Source organism: Pipra filicauda, unplaced genomic scaffold, assembly GCF_003945595.2.
Source record: "Pipra filicauda isolate LSUMZ 115617 unplaced genomic scaffold, ASM394559v2 scaffold21_size4447388_pilon, whole genome shotgun sequence".
In the NCBI taxonomy this organism is placed as follows: Eukaryota; Metazoa; Chordata; class Aves; order Passeriformes; family Pipridae; genus Pipra; species Pipra filicauda.
This window is the reverse complement of record NW_024104332.1, coordinates 3,253,960-3,271,852: the sequence shown is the minus strand read 5'-3', so window position 1 is coordinate 3,271,852 and position 17,893 is coordinate 3,253,960. Positions and strand designations below refer to the sequence as shown.

The 17,893-nt window shown below is 40.2% G+C and overlaps 1 protein-coding gene across 7 annotated transcripts in view; it reads right to left on the bottom strand.

Annotated features, from left to right (window-relative positions):
• PCNT (pericentrin) overlaps positions 1 to 17,893 on the bottom strand; it is a 78,326-nt gene that overhangs the window by 49,489 nt on the left and 10,944 nt on the right. For 4 of the 7 annotated variants that reach the window (XM_027751973.2, XM_027751975.2, XM_039381358.1 and 1 more), the window contains exons 7-22: positions 15,007 to 17,490; positions 14,829 to 14,921; positions 14,431 to 14,607; positions 13,298 to 13,553; positions 11,137 to 11,195; positions 10,790 to 10,964; positions 10,054 to 10,190; positions 9,422 to 9,533; positions 8,703 to 8,735; positions 6,427 to 6,691; positions 6,079 to 6,154; positions 5,320 to 5,536; positions 4,279 to 4,517; positions 2,789 to 3,264; positions 994 to 1,570; positions 117 to 350 (exon numbers count right to left, since the gene is read on the bottom strand). In XM_027751973.2, the coding sequence (XP_027607774.2) occupies positions 117 to 350; positions 994 to 1,570; positions 2,789 to 3,264; positions 4,279 to 4,517; positions 5,320 to 5,536; positions 6,079 to 6,154; positions 6,427 to 6,691; positions 8,703 to 8,735; positions 9,422 to 9,533; positions 10,054 to 10,190; positions 10,790 to 10,964; positions 11,137 to 11,195; positions 13,298 to 13,553; positions 14,431 to 14,607; positions 14,829 to 14,921; positions 15,007 to 17,490 (5,610 nt within the window). The remainder of the gene's footprint in view (positions 1 to 116; positions 351 to 993; positions 1,571 to 2,788; positions 3,265 to 4,278; positions 4,518 to 5,319; positions 5,537 to 6,078; positions 6,155 to 6,426; positions 6,692 to 8,702; positions 8,736 to 9,421; positions 9,534 to 10,053; positions 10,191 to 10,789; positions 10,965 to 11,136; positions 11,196 to 13,297; positions 13,554 to 14,430; positions 14,608 to 14,828; positions 14,922 to 15,006; positions 17,491 to 17,893) is intronic. The other 3 variants (XM_039381359.1, XM_027751979.2, XM_039381356.1) reach the window with 1 other exon arrangement.

The following is a 17,893-nucleotide window of genomic DNA, read 5'->3' as shown; positions in this document are numbered from 1 at the left end:
ACTGGCACTATTAAAAAAAACCCAGAAGCATCTTATTTCTAAGGTTAATAAAACCTGAATTTACTTTAAGATAAAGCATGGATTATTTTGGTTTTAGGTATTAGCGTCATTCTGACCTCTTGCTCATGTTCATGCTGTGCTTTTAGTTTCCCCAATTCTTCTTCCAGCTCCCTGGAGTACTCTTCCTTATGTTTCCTAATTTCTGCCTCATGAAGATCCTGAAGCTCTTGGAGTGCCTTTCTGTGCTTTTCCTCCATGTGCAATACTTCCTCACGCAACAGATCCAGAGCCAGATGTTTTTCTTCTTCCAGCAACTGCCTTTGATTTTGAAGAGCTATGTTCAAATCATCCTGTGTAAGCATTAATTAAAAAAGGGGGGGGGGGAAGAAATCATTACAAATATCTTTGCAACCTCTTTGTACAACACATGTCCAGCTTCTCCTCCTGTATCAAAGCTTTTCTAAGTAAACAGGAACAATATTGCCTCGTGAATGATGAGCACACATACATATAGATACCCTCTACAGCATTTAAATGGGTTTATTTTTTTTGTCTAGTAAAAGTTTTGTAAATCCCTTACTTATTAGGGAGGATCTTTAGATTCCTAGAGATGCGGCTTAACCTCCAGGATTACATTTACTTTTTTCTAATCACCAAGAAGAATTACATGGTAACTCTGTCAGGGAGAGAAGCTCTGAGCCACAAAATGGAGACTTTCGGGTCTGAATTCTGCTGAAAGATTTACCTCATTTGTACCTTTTCCACACGCTGAGATACAAAACTCATTAGAGTGAGCATTTGGGGCAGGAGGCAACAGATGGGCTTAATTTTCAGCTGGAGTTTCCTATTTCAGCTCTCAATACAGCCACACACAAGTGTCAGTGCTGGCACAAAGAGGGCATAGAAATGTACCCTGAGAACAAGGGAAAAGGTGATCCCACACAATTTACCACGAAATTTCACCTTCTATGCCAGGTTTTCTTTCTGACTCACCTTATGAGCTTCTTCTGCTTCAACAGCCATGGCTTTAAGCTTTTCCATATGAACAGTAGCTAGTTCAATTTTCAAATTATTCTGGGAAAGCTGAAGTTCTTCAGCATGCTTTAATTTCAGCATCTCAATCTCCTGGACCAGGTGTGCTTGATGCAGTTTATCCTGTTCTTGGAGCTGTTCCATGTGCCGCAGCTGTAGCTTCTCCAAAGTCTGACTATGTTCATCTCTTATATTCTGAATTTCAGACAGGTAGGACGACTCCAAGGAATCCAGATTTGATAAGTGCTTAGCCTCCAACTCATCAATTTGGGCCTGATGCTTTGTCTGTAGTTCAGCAACACAACCTTCAAGCTGAATCTGCTGTTTACTTTCCAGTATAGATTTAAGAGTCTCAATTTCAGCTTGGTGTTTTGTTTGAAAATCAGCTGTCAGAGACAAAATTTGCTGCTTATGCTTCTCCTGTAGGTGCTGACTTTGGAGTTCCAGCTCATCCACATGTTTCTTTTTCAGTTCTTGGAGAAGAATCTCTTGCTCAGTTGTGAATTTCTGAGTCATAGCTTTGTGTTCCTCCATAAACCTGTATTATTTCCAAGTTAAGAAACTATTGTCAAAAAGGCACTGCTTGGGTTTTTTTTAATAATTGAACTAATAAATAAAAATGAAAGGAAAATAAATAGATCCTACTTTGCCTCCACAAGTTTTCCTTTATGCTCAAAACCAGAACTAAATTCAAAGCAAGCCACAACAACGATTTCATAGCCACATAATTAAAGGTTTCTGCAATGTCACTTGGTAGTATCTGGTTATTACTAGAGAGACCCCTATTAACTTACTAAAACTAAAACACTGCCACATGAGAGCATCTAGGTATATACATTGCTACCTCTCAAATATGTTGCCCTCAAGGCACTGTCATAACAAACACCTCTAAAAACTTCTGCTAAAGACAGACATAAAACCACCATGGAAGCATTATGTGGGATACGTGGGGGCTCCTTCAAACTCATCTCTCTGTGGTCTGCTCAAAGCTTGATGCAGAAAATTAACTGTCTAAAGTGCTGCCACTTGCTGTAATCAGTAACTATGGTATTTCTGGATGCAGACACCAATAACTAAAGAGCAACCAATTATCTAAAAGTTAAGTTTCTGCTTTCAGTGTTTTCTTACTGTCATTATTTCTCCAATCTTGTTCTGTGAGCATGTGTTTGGGGAGGAAAGAAGTGATATATTTGAAGCAATGCATGCAGATACAAACATGTGGTTGCTTGAATATTTTCTGTAATACACTTTACAAAACAGGTGCAGGAAAGGGAAGAAAACCAGTAGTTCCAGCCTTCACATCTAACCAGAACTAAAGAATACCAGAGGGGGCCATATCAACCTCAGCATTCAGTAGTTAGCACAAGCTTCATTCACCACGAAAAGCTTGCTCAAATTCATTTGAATCGTTTGAAAATATTTAGAGAATTTTTCTACTTATATGTCCTGTCACATTTCCTGTCTTCAAAGCCTGGCATATGATTTTCAGCTGTGTTGTACTCTTAATAGGCAGAACTTGACTATGTTTTCTCTGCTAGACTAGATAAAATGCATTTACACAAAGCAAAATTATAGAGCAAGCCATAATAGACAGCATTCCTGTTCCTTGGGACAGCAAGCCTTACATATGTAAGTTAGTTAGTGCCATCAAGTGACAAATCTACACCACTACCACTCATTAAGTTTAAAATAAGAAAAAGTAACCGTAACAACGAGTGAACCGGTAAGGGAAACTGCTCACACACTCTGGACTTACTTGTTTTGTGCTTCCATAAGTTTCAGTGCACATTCTTCCTGCAGACACAGTGTGGCCTTTTCCATTTCCTTTGCCATGAGGGCTTTGGCTGCCTGCAGGTCAGCCTCGTGCTGCTGCTGGGCTTTCTGCGCAGCCTGCGCACTCACAAGGCTGTCCTCCAGCTGCTGCAAGTTGTTTTGCTGCTCCTTCACCAGCTTCTCCAGTTCCAGAATTCTGGCAGCTTGGTGATCTCGAAGTTGATTCATTTCAGCTTCACGAAGTTCAAACTCTTTTTGCAAACTCTGCTTCTCAGATTCTGCTCTGTTTTGCAGCTCGACGCACAGCAGTGATAACTTCTCTTCTGCTTGGATTCTCTGGGCCTCACTTTCACATTGCCACTTCTTCTCTTTTTCTTTGTACATAGTCTCTATTTTCTGGACTTCTTCTCTGGCTTCTCTTAACTTATTCTTGTGATCCTCACCAATTTCATATTTTACCTGTGAATGCAGTTATTAAAAAAAAAAAAAGAATAAAACACCAAAACCAAACTGAAGTGCATAGTGCATGAAGTGAACATTCTCAGGCATTTAAGGTCCTGAAGAGATTCAATTCTTGTAGTGAAGTAACCCTTCCTAATAAAAGTAAGGCTGAAATGGCAATTTATGAATTGACATGCATTAAATTGAATGCATTTTTGAGAAATAATTGGGGTAAGGAAGATAAGAAAAAACTAAGGCAAAATTCTAGCATTAATATGTTTTCTCTTTGAGGTCACTTTGTTTTCTCTTGAGGTCACTTCTTTTCAGGAGTTCAACTTATACAGCTATGGGCATCTTAGGTATTTATATTGGGTATGAATAAAATTCTCTTTTAAACTTCTCCTTCTACATTCCAGTGGTATTTTCCATGTAGTGTCCAAGTTCATGACAAGGGCAGTTCTTGGACATAACACAAAAGCCACATAAAAAGCATGTAGCATAAAAACAGAAGCCAAAGCTTCTGAGCAAATGATTGTTCAATAAAAGAAGGCAAAAAAAAAAAAAAAAAAAGACTTTCCCTGGTTTTCTTCATCGTTTTTTAAGTCTGGAAAAGGATACACTTATCCATCTTTTTAAAAAGGGAGGAGAGGAAGACTTGAGAAATAAGAGCTTAATCTATCTAATTCTCATTAGCATTCAAATACTGCAACAAATTAAACAACTAATTAACATCCAGTTTAAGGTTATCCTCAGATGGGACAGCTGATTTAACCAGTAAGAGGGACGGTACTACGTAGGATTCTCTCAACTCTAAGACTTTGAACAGGAAGGTACAAGAGCTACACCAAAACAGACTTGTATTCCAACGTTTGTGTGTATCCAGGCAAGTCCACTTAAAGCTGAAGCCACTATCCCTAACCCAGGGACATTTAAAGGGAAGTGCTGCCTCTGCCTCCCTTGGCCCTCCCAACAGATCCCAAATCTTTGAGCTTGCCCAAATCTACACCAAACAGTTCTGTAACACAAATTAACCTTTTCCATTTCTTCTTTCAGATGCTTCTCATTCTGCTCAGAAAAATCTTTCTGCTTTACAATCTCTTCCTTTAAGCGCTTTATTTCCTCTGAAAGCTCTGCAATATGCTGTTTCTCAGAGCTGAGGAGAGAAAGCTTGGCTTTGTGCTCCTCCTCCAGCACAGACACTCGCTCAGCCACCTCCATTTCAACCTGGCATGCTGCATCATGAGCACTCTGGAGACGCAGTTTGGTGATCTCTGGAAAGAAAAAAAAAAAAGTAAAATAAAAACCCAAACCAGACAATGAAATGACATTCTGGAATTTATTTTATTTTAACAGATCCTGCTAATGCACAGAAATAAAGCTGAATATTGTCAGCTTTACCCAGGCTAACTACAGGACAACAAGAATCCCATATCAGGATGATTTTATACTCTGTTCTATTTTATCACCACCTATGGAAGTTATCAGTATCAACACACACAGAACAATCATAAATCCTGTGGCCAGTCCTCCCTCCTTATCTGCAACAGCCACAGGAGTTGACTTTCTTTTTGGGCAGTGTAACAGCAGATTTATGGAAGTTTCATCTTCTCTTTTGTACATACTATTTACATAAAGCATTTCCCCAAAAACCAGATGGGACAATCTCTAAACGTTCTAATTTAAGCAGTTTTGACATACTGTCTACTATTAAAAATAAATAAAGATAACTGCGCATTAAAAAACTGTACTGATCCTTTCAACCAACATACAGTTGAATTATAGTTATAACAATATGTGTTAATTAGCTAACTGTAAGTTACGGATTTTAAATCCAGGTGTTTGTGTGACAGTGCCCTTCTAGGCATCAAAAATGGAAAGCTGATCCTTTTACAGTTTTAGTCATTTTTACTACAGAATAAACAACTTCAGATCACCACATCTTTGGAAGTACAACTCAACATGCCCATAAGTGCTCGATAATAACAAATTTAAACAGATAAATCTGTTTAAAGAAAAGTATATGCCACACAAGCAGCTTACCATTTTCCTTCCCACTCTATCAGACCATCCTACCTTTAAAATGTTCTTCTGAAAGCTGGGCACGGAGCTGCTCAAGTTCTAAACAATGCTTTCTCTTCATTGCCTCAATTTCTGTCATGCATTTGTCTGACAGATCCACCTTCATTTTCATCAGGTCCTCTTTATACTGAAGTGTAAGGGAGGATCTTAAGGAATCTAATTCATGCCTGTGTTGTTCTTTAAGTTGTTGCTGCAGACAGGCAAGTTCTTCCTACAAGTAAAGGGTTAGGAAGAGATCTTTAGCTTTCAAGAAACCATGAAAGAAATCTGTCAATGAGAGGAAGGAAAATTCCTTTTTGAAACTTAGTCAACTTGAAACAAGTTGAGCAAAGATGTCGAGATCTTAAATTACAACAAGGTGCACGAAAATAGGTGCATAAATGAAAGAGGGACCGAGCTAGCATCTTGGTCTGAAGAGAACAGACAGCAAAGAAAGGCACAGTTACTACCAGGACTATAGAGAAGAGAAACAACAATTCTGCACTTGTGTAGAAGAGCTTTGTAGATGAGTTCCTTACTCGTTACAGGATAAGCCAAAAAGCACATAAAACACATAAAATTACAGAACACTGTTTGATCTGTCCTGCTGGGCTGAGAACTATTTTAAGTCAATAAAACATACTTGTCAAAAATAATTAAGCCTCACTAAACGTCTGAAATTAATTAACTCTTTGTAAGAGCAAGGAATTAGACATCTATGTTCACACAGGTCATATAATGAACAACAGAACTTTCAGTATATCAAAATCCTACCTGATGTTGATTTAGCTGATCAAGTGCAACTCTTCTCTCTTTGTCAGCAGTATCTTCAAAAACTGTGACAGAAGAACTGAGAAAAGGGTTTTAAAGTTTTTAAGATTGTAACATGTCATGAATTGAGTCAAGTTAACCTGATGACTTGCAGTGTACTACTGAAAGTAGGCAAAAAGCAACTACAACAACTGCTCAGGGCTGGGCCCTCATCACATCCATCACTACGTTTCTAACTACCTAATGCTCAATCTCAGAATGTTTAGAGGCTAACATCCTCTTTTGTATTAAAAAAAATAAAAAGGAAGCATGCTGTCATTGCATGGGATGAAAGGAAAAAGAATAGATCACCTGATGTCCCCTGCTTGATCTTGACTCATTTCCAACTCCGATAGTGAATAGTCCTTCAGTTCTTGCAGTCTCTGATGCAACAAAGTCAATTCTTCTCTGTAGTTTTCTTCAGCAACTCTTAACTTCTCCTCAAAATAAAGCCTCAGTTGTTCCAGTTGAGCTTCATGCTCATTGTTTCTTTGCTGATGCTGCTGTTCAAACTCTTGTTTTAAACGCTCTATTTCCTTTACCTGTGATGCACGAGCCAGGAGCTGCTCTTTTAGCTCTGGAATGGAGGCAAAACCAACACAAGTACTAAGAATACATATCTTTAGGCTAAGTAATTCTGTAAAGGTCAGATTTAGTTGCTGAGTGTTGCGGTTCAGGAATGGTATCCCCCAATTTAGTACTCCCACTAAAAAGACCATGAGCTGCTCCCCTCTCCTCCCTCTCCAGTGGGAGGCACATAAGGGGTAAGATCATGGGTTGAGATCAGAATAATTTGCTGGAAACAGCAATGAGGTAAGAAAACTAACAGCAACAATATTAATAACAAAAGTGTACAAAGGAGAGGATGATTCACATGGAAAACATGTTCATGGTGGACTTCGGGTGACAATTAACAAATGGTGGGCAGCTTCCCCCTTCCACCACATCCTTCTTCTCAGAAGCCAGAGAGTCCCTTCCCTCTGCCCACAGCAATGACCTGATGTGGTACAGAATAACCTCACAGCCTCCAGAATAACCTCCAGGCTCTGCCCCCTCACAGCTACTGAAAAAAATAACTCTGTCCTGGCTGGAACCGGGACACTTAGACAGCAGCAAAAAGTTATCCCACAAGCTACGTAAGAAAATGAACTTCTGAAAGACAAAACATTTCTTCCTCTGAAGTCACATTCTCATTTACACTGCATTCAGAGAAACCATCCTCACGATGAGAATCAAAATTATCAGCAGACTGCTAGTCCTCCTCGTCTCCTGCAGCTCTAGTCTAGTAACATGCAGAGCCCTGCACTATTGCTTAAACTTCTCACCTGCTTGTTGTAGCACCCAGAAGCAGTGAATTAGTCAAAGTCATTTAATTTGCTCCAGACAAAACTACCCAAACGGAACAAACTTTAGCACAAACTAAGCAGAAAAACAAAAATCACGAGAAATAAAAATAATAAAATCAATTCTGGATTACTTCATTGATGGTTTGGCTGCTCATCGTGTGCACCAACAGAAGCTGAACTCACTGAATTAAGAAGAACCATCCAACAAAACAGGAATGCAGCAGAAAGCAGCTATCAAAGGCTGGTTCAGCAAGCTGTCCTCCTTCCAGGGAGCAAGGACAATGGCCAGCACTGCAGCCTATTCAACAGCCCTCTGAGAGCTTTCTGCCCCATCTTCTGTATTAAAGCAGCAGTAACATACCAGAAAGTTAAAAGGTGGGGGAAAAAAAAGGACAAAAACCATGAGGAAGAGTTTTCCAGATAGCTCAGCTTTCCAAATAACTACAGTTAACTGAATCCCCAAAGAATCAACTGAAGAGGGAACTGCATTTCAGGCAGAAAGAACTTGGTGAAATTCTTTGAAAAGAAAGAACTTGCTTGGAGAAAAGCAGCTGCTTATATTACACAAAAAGAGAAACTTTAGAAACAGAAACAGAGGATGCCATCCAGGAGCAACACAGCTGACTGTCACACTGTGGTTTTTTTGCAGCAAGCCAGAAAATGCACACTTGGAAGGAAAAAATTCTCACAATGAACATTCAAATAGAAAGAGTAAGAGAAGAAATAAGTGTTCAAGGCCAGGTTGGACCTGAGCAACCTGGTCTAGTGGAAGGTGTCTCTTCCCATGGCAGGGGGTTGGAACAAGATCTTTAAGGTCCCTTCCAACACAAACCTCTCCATGATTCCACGATTCCGTGAAGCAAGTCCATGGCTCAGGCCTGCTTCCAAAGGGAGCAGTTGCCAGGCACGGGGACCGGTGGAAGCGGAAATCAAGTGACAAGAAGGGACTGGTAACATCATCAATAAGATAGGTAAAGGAAGTTCAATCTGCCATGGGTAGGTTTTGCCTAACCAGCAAAGTCTACTGGCACAAAATAAACCCCCTAAAAAAGTGTTTAACATCTTTGAACTGACATGTCATTCTTACATCAGAGCAGTAATCCATGATCCAGCTGCTATGATTTGAATCCACCACCAGGAGTCGCCCATCAATCCAAACACATTGTCAAATGATCACTCAAGTGAAGAACAGCAGAGCAAAACAAACACTAAGATCTCACACACCAAAAGAGAGATCCTCACCTGGACCACAGGCCTGCATTCTGGTCTCACCATCTTCAAGTAAGATGAAGAAACAGAAAGCGTCCAAAGAATGGGAATGTGAGTGATTAGAAACATGGAAAGACATTTGAAAGGTTAAAGATTAGAGCTACAGAGAAGAAATATTCCAGTAAGTACTATAAAGTGCTATGTGCTATAATTCTGTAATATCAAAATAAAGTTATGAAATAGTCAAGTCTGGCTAGATAGAAATTTTTTTAATGTATGACCCAAACAAACAAACAATAACCTCACAAAACCCTAATATACTTCAAAAGCGATTTACAGTTATATTATTCAGAAAATCTGAAATTGTATTTGAAGCACATTACATGTGCCTTCTGTTTTAACTACCCCAGCAGAAGTCAAGAACCTCATGTCACAGTCTCAACACAAGGTGAACAGAGGCAGAGTCAAGGTTAACTCATGGTCTCTAGGTTTTTTATTTTTCTAAAAGTTCTTCTTTCATGTATTACACATCTCCTTGTGCACACACATCTGACACATGTCCATCTTCATTTCAAGCAAAAACCTGTCACCTCCAATCACTAGACTGCAAACCGGCTGTTTTATTTAATACACCTGGACACTGTGGCCTACCTGTGTGTTTCTGGTACATACTTAGAAGAATTTTGTGTCAATAATGTGTACTTCTGTGTGGAGAAGAGGCAAAAGATCAAATGTGTCAGTTTTGAACATACCACTTAGCTCCTGTCGGTTCGCTCGGGTACTGTCGAGCTGAGACCAAAGCTGCCGGATTTCTTCTTGTGACTGAGCCTGGAGTTGTTCATGCTTGACCTGAAGTTGGTCCAGCTACAGAAAACACGTTAAAAAAAAAAACAACAAACCACAACTTTTTAAACAATTCTGTTCTAATTGCTTATTTTATATGCAACAGACACTTGTGTCAGAAATAGGTGGAAACACTTAGTGACAAGCAGACTCTCAGCTCCTGACAGTATCACATACTCAGTAGTACTTAACTATTACACCCACTTCTCTGAGAGGGAGGAATTTGTTCCTGATGCCATATTTATCTTCACTGGCAAAAAATAAAGCGTTAGCTAGATAAAAACACAACACAAGAACGAGAAAATTAAGCATATAAATACAGAGGAAGAGACAGCACCTAATGGCCCAAAGGCAACTGCATTCCAAAGGTTTTGAACTCCTATGGAAACTCAGAGGATCTACCTGCTTCATGAGATGCATTTTGGTTTTTCAGTAATATCCCTAAATACAAGCAGGTCACCCAAATGATATGTATATGGTCTAGTTTTTGTTATGCAGAGAGTACTCAACCACTCTAAACAACTAAAGAAATGTAATTTACCTCCTTCTGAAGATTCTGTTCTTTTTCTTGGCTTTTCATCTTCATCTCTTCTAGGACATGGTTATGCTCAGCCTGCAGCTGTTCTTGTAATTTTGTAATGGCTAACTGGTGTTGCCTCTCCAGTTCTATACATTTTACTAAAATTAAAAATGAGTTCTGTTACTCCATCATCCTGGTTAATGAATAACCTGCCCAGCTTTTGTGCAACAAAAATACACATGTATGTCTCCAGCCTGCATGTTAGCTTACAGGGAATCACGGAAATACTTCAATAGCAAAGTATTTGAAGGCCAAACATTTCCACGCAGTGCTTTCTAGGTCTCTGCATCCCACACTGCTGGCCAAGAGACAGCCAGTTTTTGAAACTTTTGTTCCATTGAGCTTTAACTATTCACAATCCAAACATGATTTTTTGTTAGAAGAAGCTTCTATTAATATTAATCAGAATATTGATTAATCCAGAAACTGTCAAAACTGGTTTTCGACTGGAAGCAAAACAGCACCTCCCTTTAATATGTTTCTACCTCATATTCTGTGGAAGTCAAAATGCAACAATGCTACCTCGGTTTTAAAAAATTTTTCATTTACAACCTGTTTTCTAGACAGTCATGCCACCGTCCCAGCTTTTAAGTAACAGTACACGCATATATCTTGTATTTGCTTTTATACATGTTGCAAAACACTCGACTGTGCCACTGTTCAGTAAAACAACTGCTTTCCAGACCACAGTACTTACTTTTAGACTGTTCATTCTCAACAGAAAGAAGCCCCAGCTCTGCTCTGACTTTTTCTAAATCCATTTCCAGAGATTTCTGCAGTTCCATCATCTCGGTATGATGTTTTTCACATAGCTCTTCACACATGTTTTTTAAACGTGTGTCAGACTCTAATTCCCAGGCTCTTTTGAGGATCTAAGAGAGTAAGACAACATTATTAAAGTAAACATGTGTCGTAAATTATTACTTTTTTTTTCTCCATTTATTTGCTCTTTACAATAAATGTGTAGCAGATACGGGACTTGTACCAGCTCTTGTTTTCTGAAAGGAGCTTTACTGTTTCTTGTAGGAAGAACAGAATTTGTACCTCTAATGCCTGGAGATGTGCCTCTTCCATTTCCAATTCTATTTTCTTTCTCTGGTCAGCTGTGAAATAAAGTACTTATTAATAAATTTACATAAAATGTTATGATTAAATGATAAGTAGAAATATGATGAGATTACAATTTTCAACATCAAATTCAAGGACTTAAATAGGCAGGCACACAGCAGGGTAAGGTGCTGGGTTCTATCCAAACCTGCTGTTCTGTTATATCCCAGTAATTCACTTTCATTTTAGAAAACAAGCATCTAGCAGTTACAGCTGCAAAGGCAATTCAGAAGGTAAAGTTCAGTTTATTTAGCAAAGCCTGCTTAGCTCTACAGAGAACATGTTACTAAAAGAAAATAAAATCCTAAAGATAGGAATTCAGTGATGCCATTTTAGCGTTTCCCTGCACGTCACTACGATCACAGAATCGTCTCCAGGGACACAGTAGGAGTAGCAGGCAGCAGTAGCAGGTAGGAAACACCAAATTTCTTCTATGAATGCCTAGGAAACAAATTGCAAGACAGATACCATTATCTGCTCAGTTATCTCTGACACCAATGGCTTCTTCCTCCCCAGCTCTTCCCCAGATTCATTCCAGCTTCTTGTTCAGCCCCTTTTTTGGTCTGCAGGTACCCTGTAAAGGCCTATCAGCCACCTTCCCACAGCATCAAAGCACTGTTGCCTTGGCTTATTTATAATATTCAATAATTTATAACATGCAACTATGTTTCAATTCCTTCTGTGGGAAACAAGAACTTGGAGACTAAGCTGGTGCCAGCTACCCAGCTAATGGTCCAGGAGAGGCAGAAATATCATCTAAGCTACAAGACACTGTCCCAGCACTCAAACAAGTTGGGTCATGTCTAATCTTTGCCTCTCTGAAGAGAAACGTCTGTCCTCTAGCTGCCCAGGTAACAGTATCCACAACTTCCCACCAAGCCTCCTGCATCACCTGATGCCAGATTCTTCTCAGCCTCTACATCCAAATGGTTACATTCATATTAAGTTACATTGCCAAAAGGCACATCAACAGCATTGATACTAAGAACTGCATCTAGACCTCCTCCTGCTCCCAAGCCCCATTGTGCCATCAGTTCACTGCATGGTGGTAACAAATGGTTTCCTACTCTTAGGTCAAAAAGAAACAGCCCTAAAAGAATGTTCTCTTCCTCTTCGGGAAGGACAACTAAAGGAACGGGTCCTAAACCTTATTTCAGAGCTCAGTGGGGTGTGATCAGCAGCGCAGAGTCTAGCTGGAGGCCTGCAGGTAGTGGTGATCTCCAGGGATCCATCTGGATACGATGAAAAACTTCTTTACTGTGAGGGTGACAGAGCCCTGGAACAGGCTGCCCAGAGAGGCTGTGGAGTGTCTCTCTGGAGACACTCAAAACACAGCTGGACATGATCCCGTGCAACCTGCTGTGGGTGAACCTGCTCTAGCAGGGGTTTGGACTTGATGATCTCCAGAGGGCCCTTCCAACCCCAACCAGTCTGTGATTCTGTAAAGTTCTCTAGCGAATTGCTGCAAGACTCATCTTTCTCCAGAAATTCCTCAAGCTCTGCCATATAGGTCAGAAATGGTCTCCTGACCTGGGAAGAGGCGAATTTCCCAAACAATGCCAAGAGCACCATCAGCAGGCCTTCAGGACTGCAAAGTGCAGCTTTCCTCATGCTGATGCCAGAATACACTCTTATATGAAACAGATCCCAAAGGACACACAACTACAGGCTGTCACTGAGCTTCCTTTCCGACTCCTTTATCCTCCTTTTGAAACCACTGAGAGGGAAAGCCAGGAAGCTTTCTCGGAAAGACAGTGGTAGTACTGACCTAGGGAAAGAAAACTCCAGAAGAAACAAAAGGGGTAAGAGCTCTACTCTTTGCACTGATTTAGTTCTTTATGAGAGCTTGGTCTAATGCCTCCTGAAAGCAACTAGTTCAGTTTAGTACACAGCAAAACACTCATACAGATGAAAAAAAGCTAAACTTGTGTCTGCACAACTTTATTTTCACATGTAAAACATGCACCCTTGCACGTGGCAGTCCAACCCCTGTCTCTATTCAAGGCAACACCAGCTGTCACTCAAAGGGCAGCTCTACACCAAGTCAGGAAACTGTGCAGGGAGAAAATACTGGGCCATTATTCCCCAATTTTAATACCTAGTTCTTGCTGATGCTTTGACTTCAGGTCTTCTTTTTCCTTCAGACATTGTTCTCTGATCTTCTCCCACTCCAGCTGATGGCGGCTTTGCAGGATCGCCACCTCCTGCGCACGTTTGTCGTTGAGCATCTCCCGCAGCTCCACGAGGGCAGTCTCCTTCTCTTTCCTCAGGTTTGCCTGCGTAAGCTCCAGCTGGGAAGTGTGCATATTGTTTAAGGTCAGGCGTAAAGCTTCCAGTTCAAGGCTGTGCAGTGTCTGTGATGGAGGAAAAGAAGGGTTTCTCCCTCCCCTCTAAGGAAATGTGCTCGCTTTTTTCATGACCGGTTTCAGTTTCAGCTGTTAAACACAGCTAAGTTTTGCCTTTGTACTTGGAGAGTGTTTTCTTTGTGGCAGAGACCCTTAAAAGAACACTTAAAAGAAGCTGACTTTTGTCACACACCAGCTCACCCCAATCCTTCACTGCCTATTAAAAAAATTCCTTATATTTGCTACTGGTTATAATTTGTTAAAAAAATTAAAATTCTGAAGTGGTATTGGAAAAGTAGAAATAAAATTCATCACACTTCATTAAAAAAAAAAAACAGACCAACCAAACCTCTCAATTCTTAACCTAACCAGTATACCAACAACTTGTAATTAGACCTAACGCTGGACATATTCTTTCCATTTCCACTTTGCATTTAGTGGAGGTGTTAAAAGACCCAGTAAATATCTAGAGGAAAAAAGTCAAGTTTTCATACTTCATATGCAAGAAAGCATTCCTGATTATACTAATGGGATAGTTAAAAGTGGGTGGGGCTTAGTATTGTTCCTAAATTCACTTGTTAAACTTACCGAGACTTGAAAAATTAGTTGTTTTTCTTCCTTAAACCCATCAATTTAAGCAATTAAGTTTTCTTCAGAATTAACGTTAAAATATAACAGCAGTGAGGACCCTGGAGAACTCCTCTAGGAAACATCTAATACCACCCACCAAGAGACAACCTCTGTTTCTTCAGTTGCAGCACTACGTGAAAGAGCACACGCAATTCCCACAGAAATTAAAGGAGAAGGTTCCTTGATTTCTGTGCCTCCTGGAGATCATGAAACCTCAGGTCAGTACTACAGTAATCACTGTGTTTCTTCCTTTTACCTGGGACTGGAGCTGAGCTTGCTCCTGCTCTGCTTTGTGTGTGGCTGCCATTTGCTGCCGAAGTTCATCCAATAGGTGCTTCTGCTCTTCCTTCAGTTCAGCACGGAGCTTCTCCATTTCCTCTTCGTGTTTAGCAGCCAGTTCAGAGATTTCACGATCGTGCTCTCGTTCATGTACCTGCAGAGAACAGGCAGATGAAAAGCTTTCTTTCTTCAAAGTATGGTTGTTTAGCCCTAACTGTTGAATCAGAATTCTCCCCTCCTCCTGACCCCAAACCAAAGACATCACAGGAAAAAACAAAATTAATACATTTTTGCGTCTCCAAAATGTTTATGCTGCTTAAATGACAATGCAAAACGAGTTTATTTTTCCAAAATAAACCCAATTACAGCATTTACCTTTTTTATTACAGCAATCTCTTCCTTTCTTTTTTCTTCCAGCTTCTCCTGTTTTTCCACTTTATCTTTTATTTCAGCATTTAACTCTTCTATCTGAAAACAGGCATACACACATTTGCAATGGCAACCTTAAGCATTACGAAATCTCACGACTCCTGCAGTTACCAGGGTTTCCTACCTCTCTCTTGTGTGTCAAACTCACTTCAGTTAATTCAGCAAGGTGCTGAGTGGCCATTTTATCCATTTCCTCTTTGTAATGTTTCTCCACCTTGGATTGAGCCTCCTGTGCAGCTTGTGCAGCCTGAAAGGATTCCCGCAAGCGAGCCTCAAGATTCAAATGAGCCTCTTTCAAATGGGCAATTTCTTCAGTCAACTGGCTCTTTTCCTCACTGTATTCAGTACTCTTTTCCTTTATTTCAGCAGTAAGTTTATGAATTTCTTGGTTGCAAAGGTTTAACCTGTCCTCGTAGCCCAGTCTTTCACATTCCTGTACTTCTTTGAGGTTTTTCATTTCAGCATTAAGGTCACGTATGTTTTTCTCAAGGTCCTCAATGATGCCAGCATTCTCCACTAGTGCTTTTTCTGCTTTCACCAAATCCTCCTCCACGGCAGATAATCTTTCTCCTAAGGCTGTTTTTTCCTTCAATAAAAGTGCTAAATTTTGTTCTTTATTATTGATTTCAGCTTTGAGCAACTCCTGTTCTTTTAGCAACATCTCCTCAGATACAGTTTTCTGCCCGAGCAGCTCTGCTATTCTCTGGTTTTTAGCCTTCTGCGCATCAAGCTGGCTTTGCATCTGATCCCTTTGACTTTGCAAAGCAGCCAACTGACGGCCAAAGAGAGACTGCACTTCGCTTGTCACAGAATCAGAAGCCGTTTTCTGCTCTTGAACGTCTTTCACTAATTGCTCCTGAGCTCGCAGCTGCACCATCAACATTTCTCTTTCCTCTTGGAGGTCCTTCACCATTTCTTGCCAGATAGAGGGTTTTGACACTTGTGCCAGGGACTCTACAGCACAGTGAGGCTGGCCTCCACCCTCACCCTGCTGCTTTACTAGAAACATGAGTTTATGTTCGAGTTCTTTCTCCTTCTCCATTTTTTCCAGAAGTTCTTTTTCACAACAGATCCGTGCTGCATGTTCTTCCTCCAGTTCTGCCTGCACATGAGAGAGCTCAGACATTGCTTTTTCCCATTTTCCAACAGCTTCTTGGGTGTCCTGATAAGCTATCTTCAAGGCTGACTCCGTCTGATGGAGCTGCTCAATTAGCTTCACACATCTCTCTGCTGAACACAGTGTCTCACCATCCTTTACGTCACCGTGGTCTCTTAGTTTGTTTTCCTGCAGGCGATTATCTGGCACAAACGAAACAAACGCCTCTGCTCCCACCTCTTCAAAAGCTTCTTGACCCAAGGCACTAGGACATGTTCCCTCATCAAGGCTAGAGTTTAATGGAGGAGATATAAAACCTGTGCTGGGTTCTAGAAGCACACTGTTGTCTGGCCCATACGTACTGCATCTACCCTCCTCGATGGCATGACCTTCTGAAGTGCTGGATGCATAGGAGTCTTCTGGTGTTCCCGTGGAAATCAGATATTTAGCCAACATGCCTTCATCACCACTGAAGAGCCCCAGTTCTGACAAGTGTCCTTCAGACAGGTTATCTCCTTTGCTACTTCCATTATTCTCTGTGATCTCTGAATTCTTAATTTCTTCTAACTGATCCCTTGAGGACTCACGCTGGGACTCCAGTTCTTTGTGCACTGGCTCGTCTCCACCTTCCAACTGCTGTGGTTTGTCCCACATCTCCTCAAGCCCTGCTACCTGCAACTCTGACACCCCTGATAAAATTGGGTTTTCCCTCAATTTCATTAGCTTTTTATTGGAGACAATCTCTCCATCACGCTTTTGCCCTGCATCTATACTTTTTTCAGCTTCATAAAGTCGCTTTTCATTTAATTCCTGGATGAAAGAACTCAGTTTCTGAATCTCTTCATTCAAGGACTCTTTTTCTTGTTTATATCGTTGGGTTTCCTTAGCCTGCTCTTCTGCATCAGAAAGTTGACACTTAAGGTCATCAATTAAATCTTTGTATTTAGTCTCAATTTCCGATTTCTCTCTCTGAAAGTCCTCTTCTTGGTTTTCAAGTCTCTTCCTCAAATTTTCGTTATTAATTTCAGACTCCTGAAGACTAATATTTAAGTCAATTATTATGCCATTCAAATTCTGAACATGTTCTTCAGAATTCAAAGCATAGAGTTCTTTTTTTAACTGTTCAAGCTCATTCTTGTATTTTAAAATAATTTCTTCTTCATATGCCTGCTTGGCTACTGCAATCTCTCTTCTGTAGCACTTCTCCAGCTCATTCCTCAAGTCACCCAACTGTCTGCAAATATCCTTCTCATGAATGGTTTTCATTTTTTCAATATGTTGCTGTTCTTTCACTTTGGATAAAGCTATTTCATTCTTTAACTCTGTTATTTCTGAGTCCCGGAGAGAAAGTGTTTGTTGTAGTACAGACAAGCCAAATCTTTCTGTTGCCAGCAGATCCTGAAGACTTTTAATGCGTTGCTCTTTTTCATCTATGCTTTTGTATAGCTCTTGCATTGTACCTTTCATATCCTCTTCCATTTGGGCAAGGAGATTTTCTTTATCTTCGGTATTCTTAAAAACAAAACATTACATATGAAATATGCCATTGAAATATGACATGATTTTAATTTCCTTAAGCCTCATGCTTTTAATTTACCTTCAAGAATAATAATTAAGCACGGGGTGTATCATTGGCCTACGCAACAGAATTTTTAAGCACAGAGATTGGAAAGTACCACTGAAAGACTCTTCAAATGTGATAATAAAAATATCAAATTGCCTAAATGGTATGCCACTGACTCCAGAGAGAAGGGAAATAGTGGTTGTCTCAAACTTCAGCAATTTTAATTACAAATAAAATAAAATAACATCCAGAGCTACAGACACCTCTCCACCTCATAGCTCAGAAAAAATACCTCCCATAGGCAGGAGTAAGCCAACAGAACAGCCATGTCAAATTTTGCCTCCTCTGATT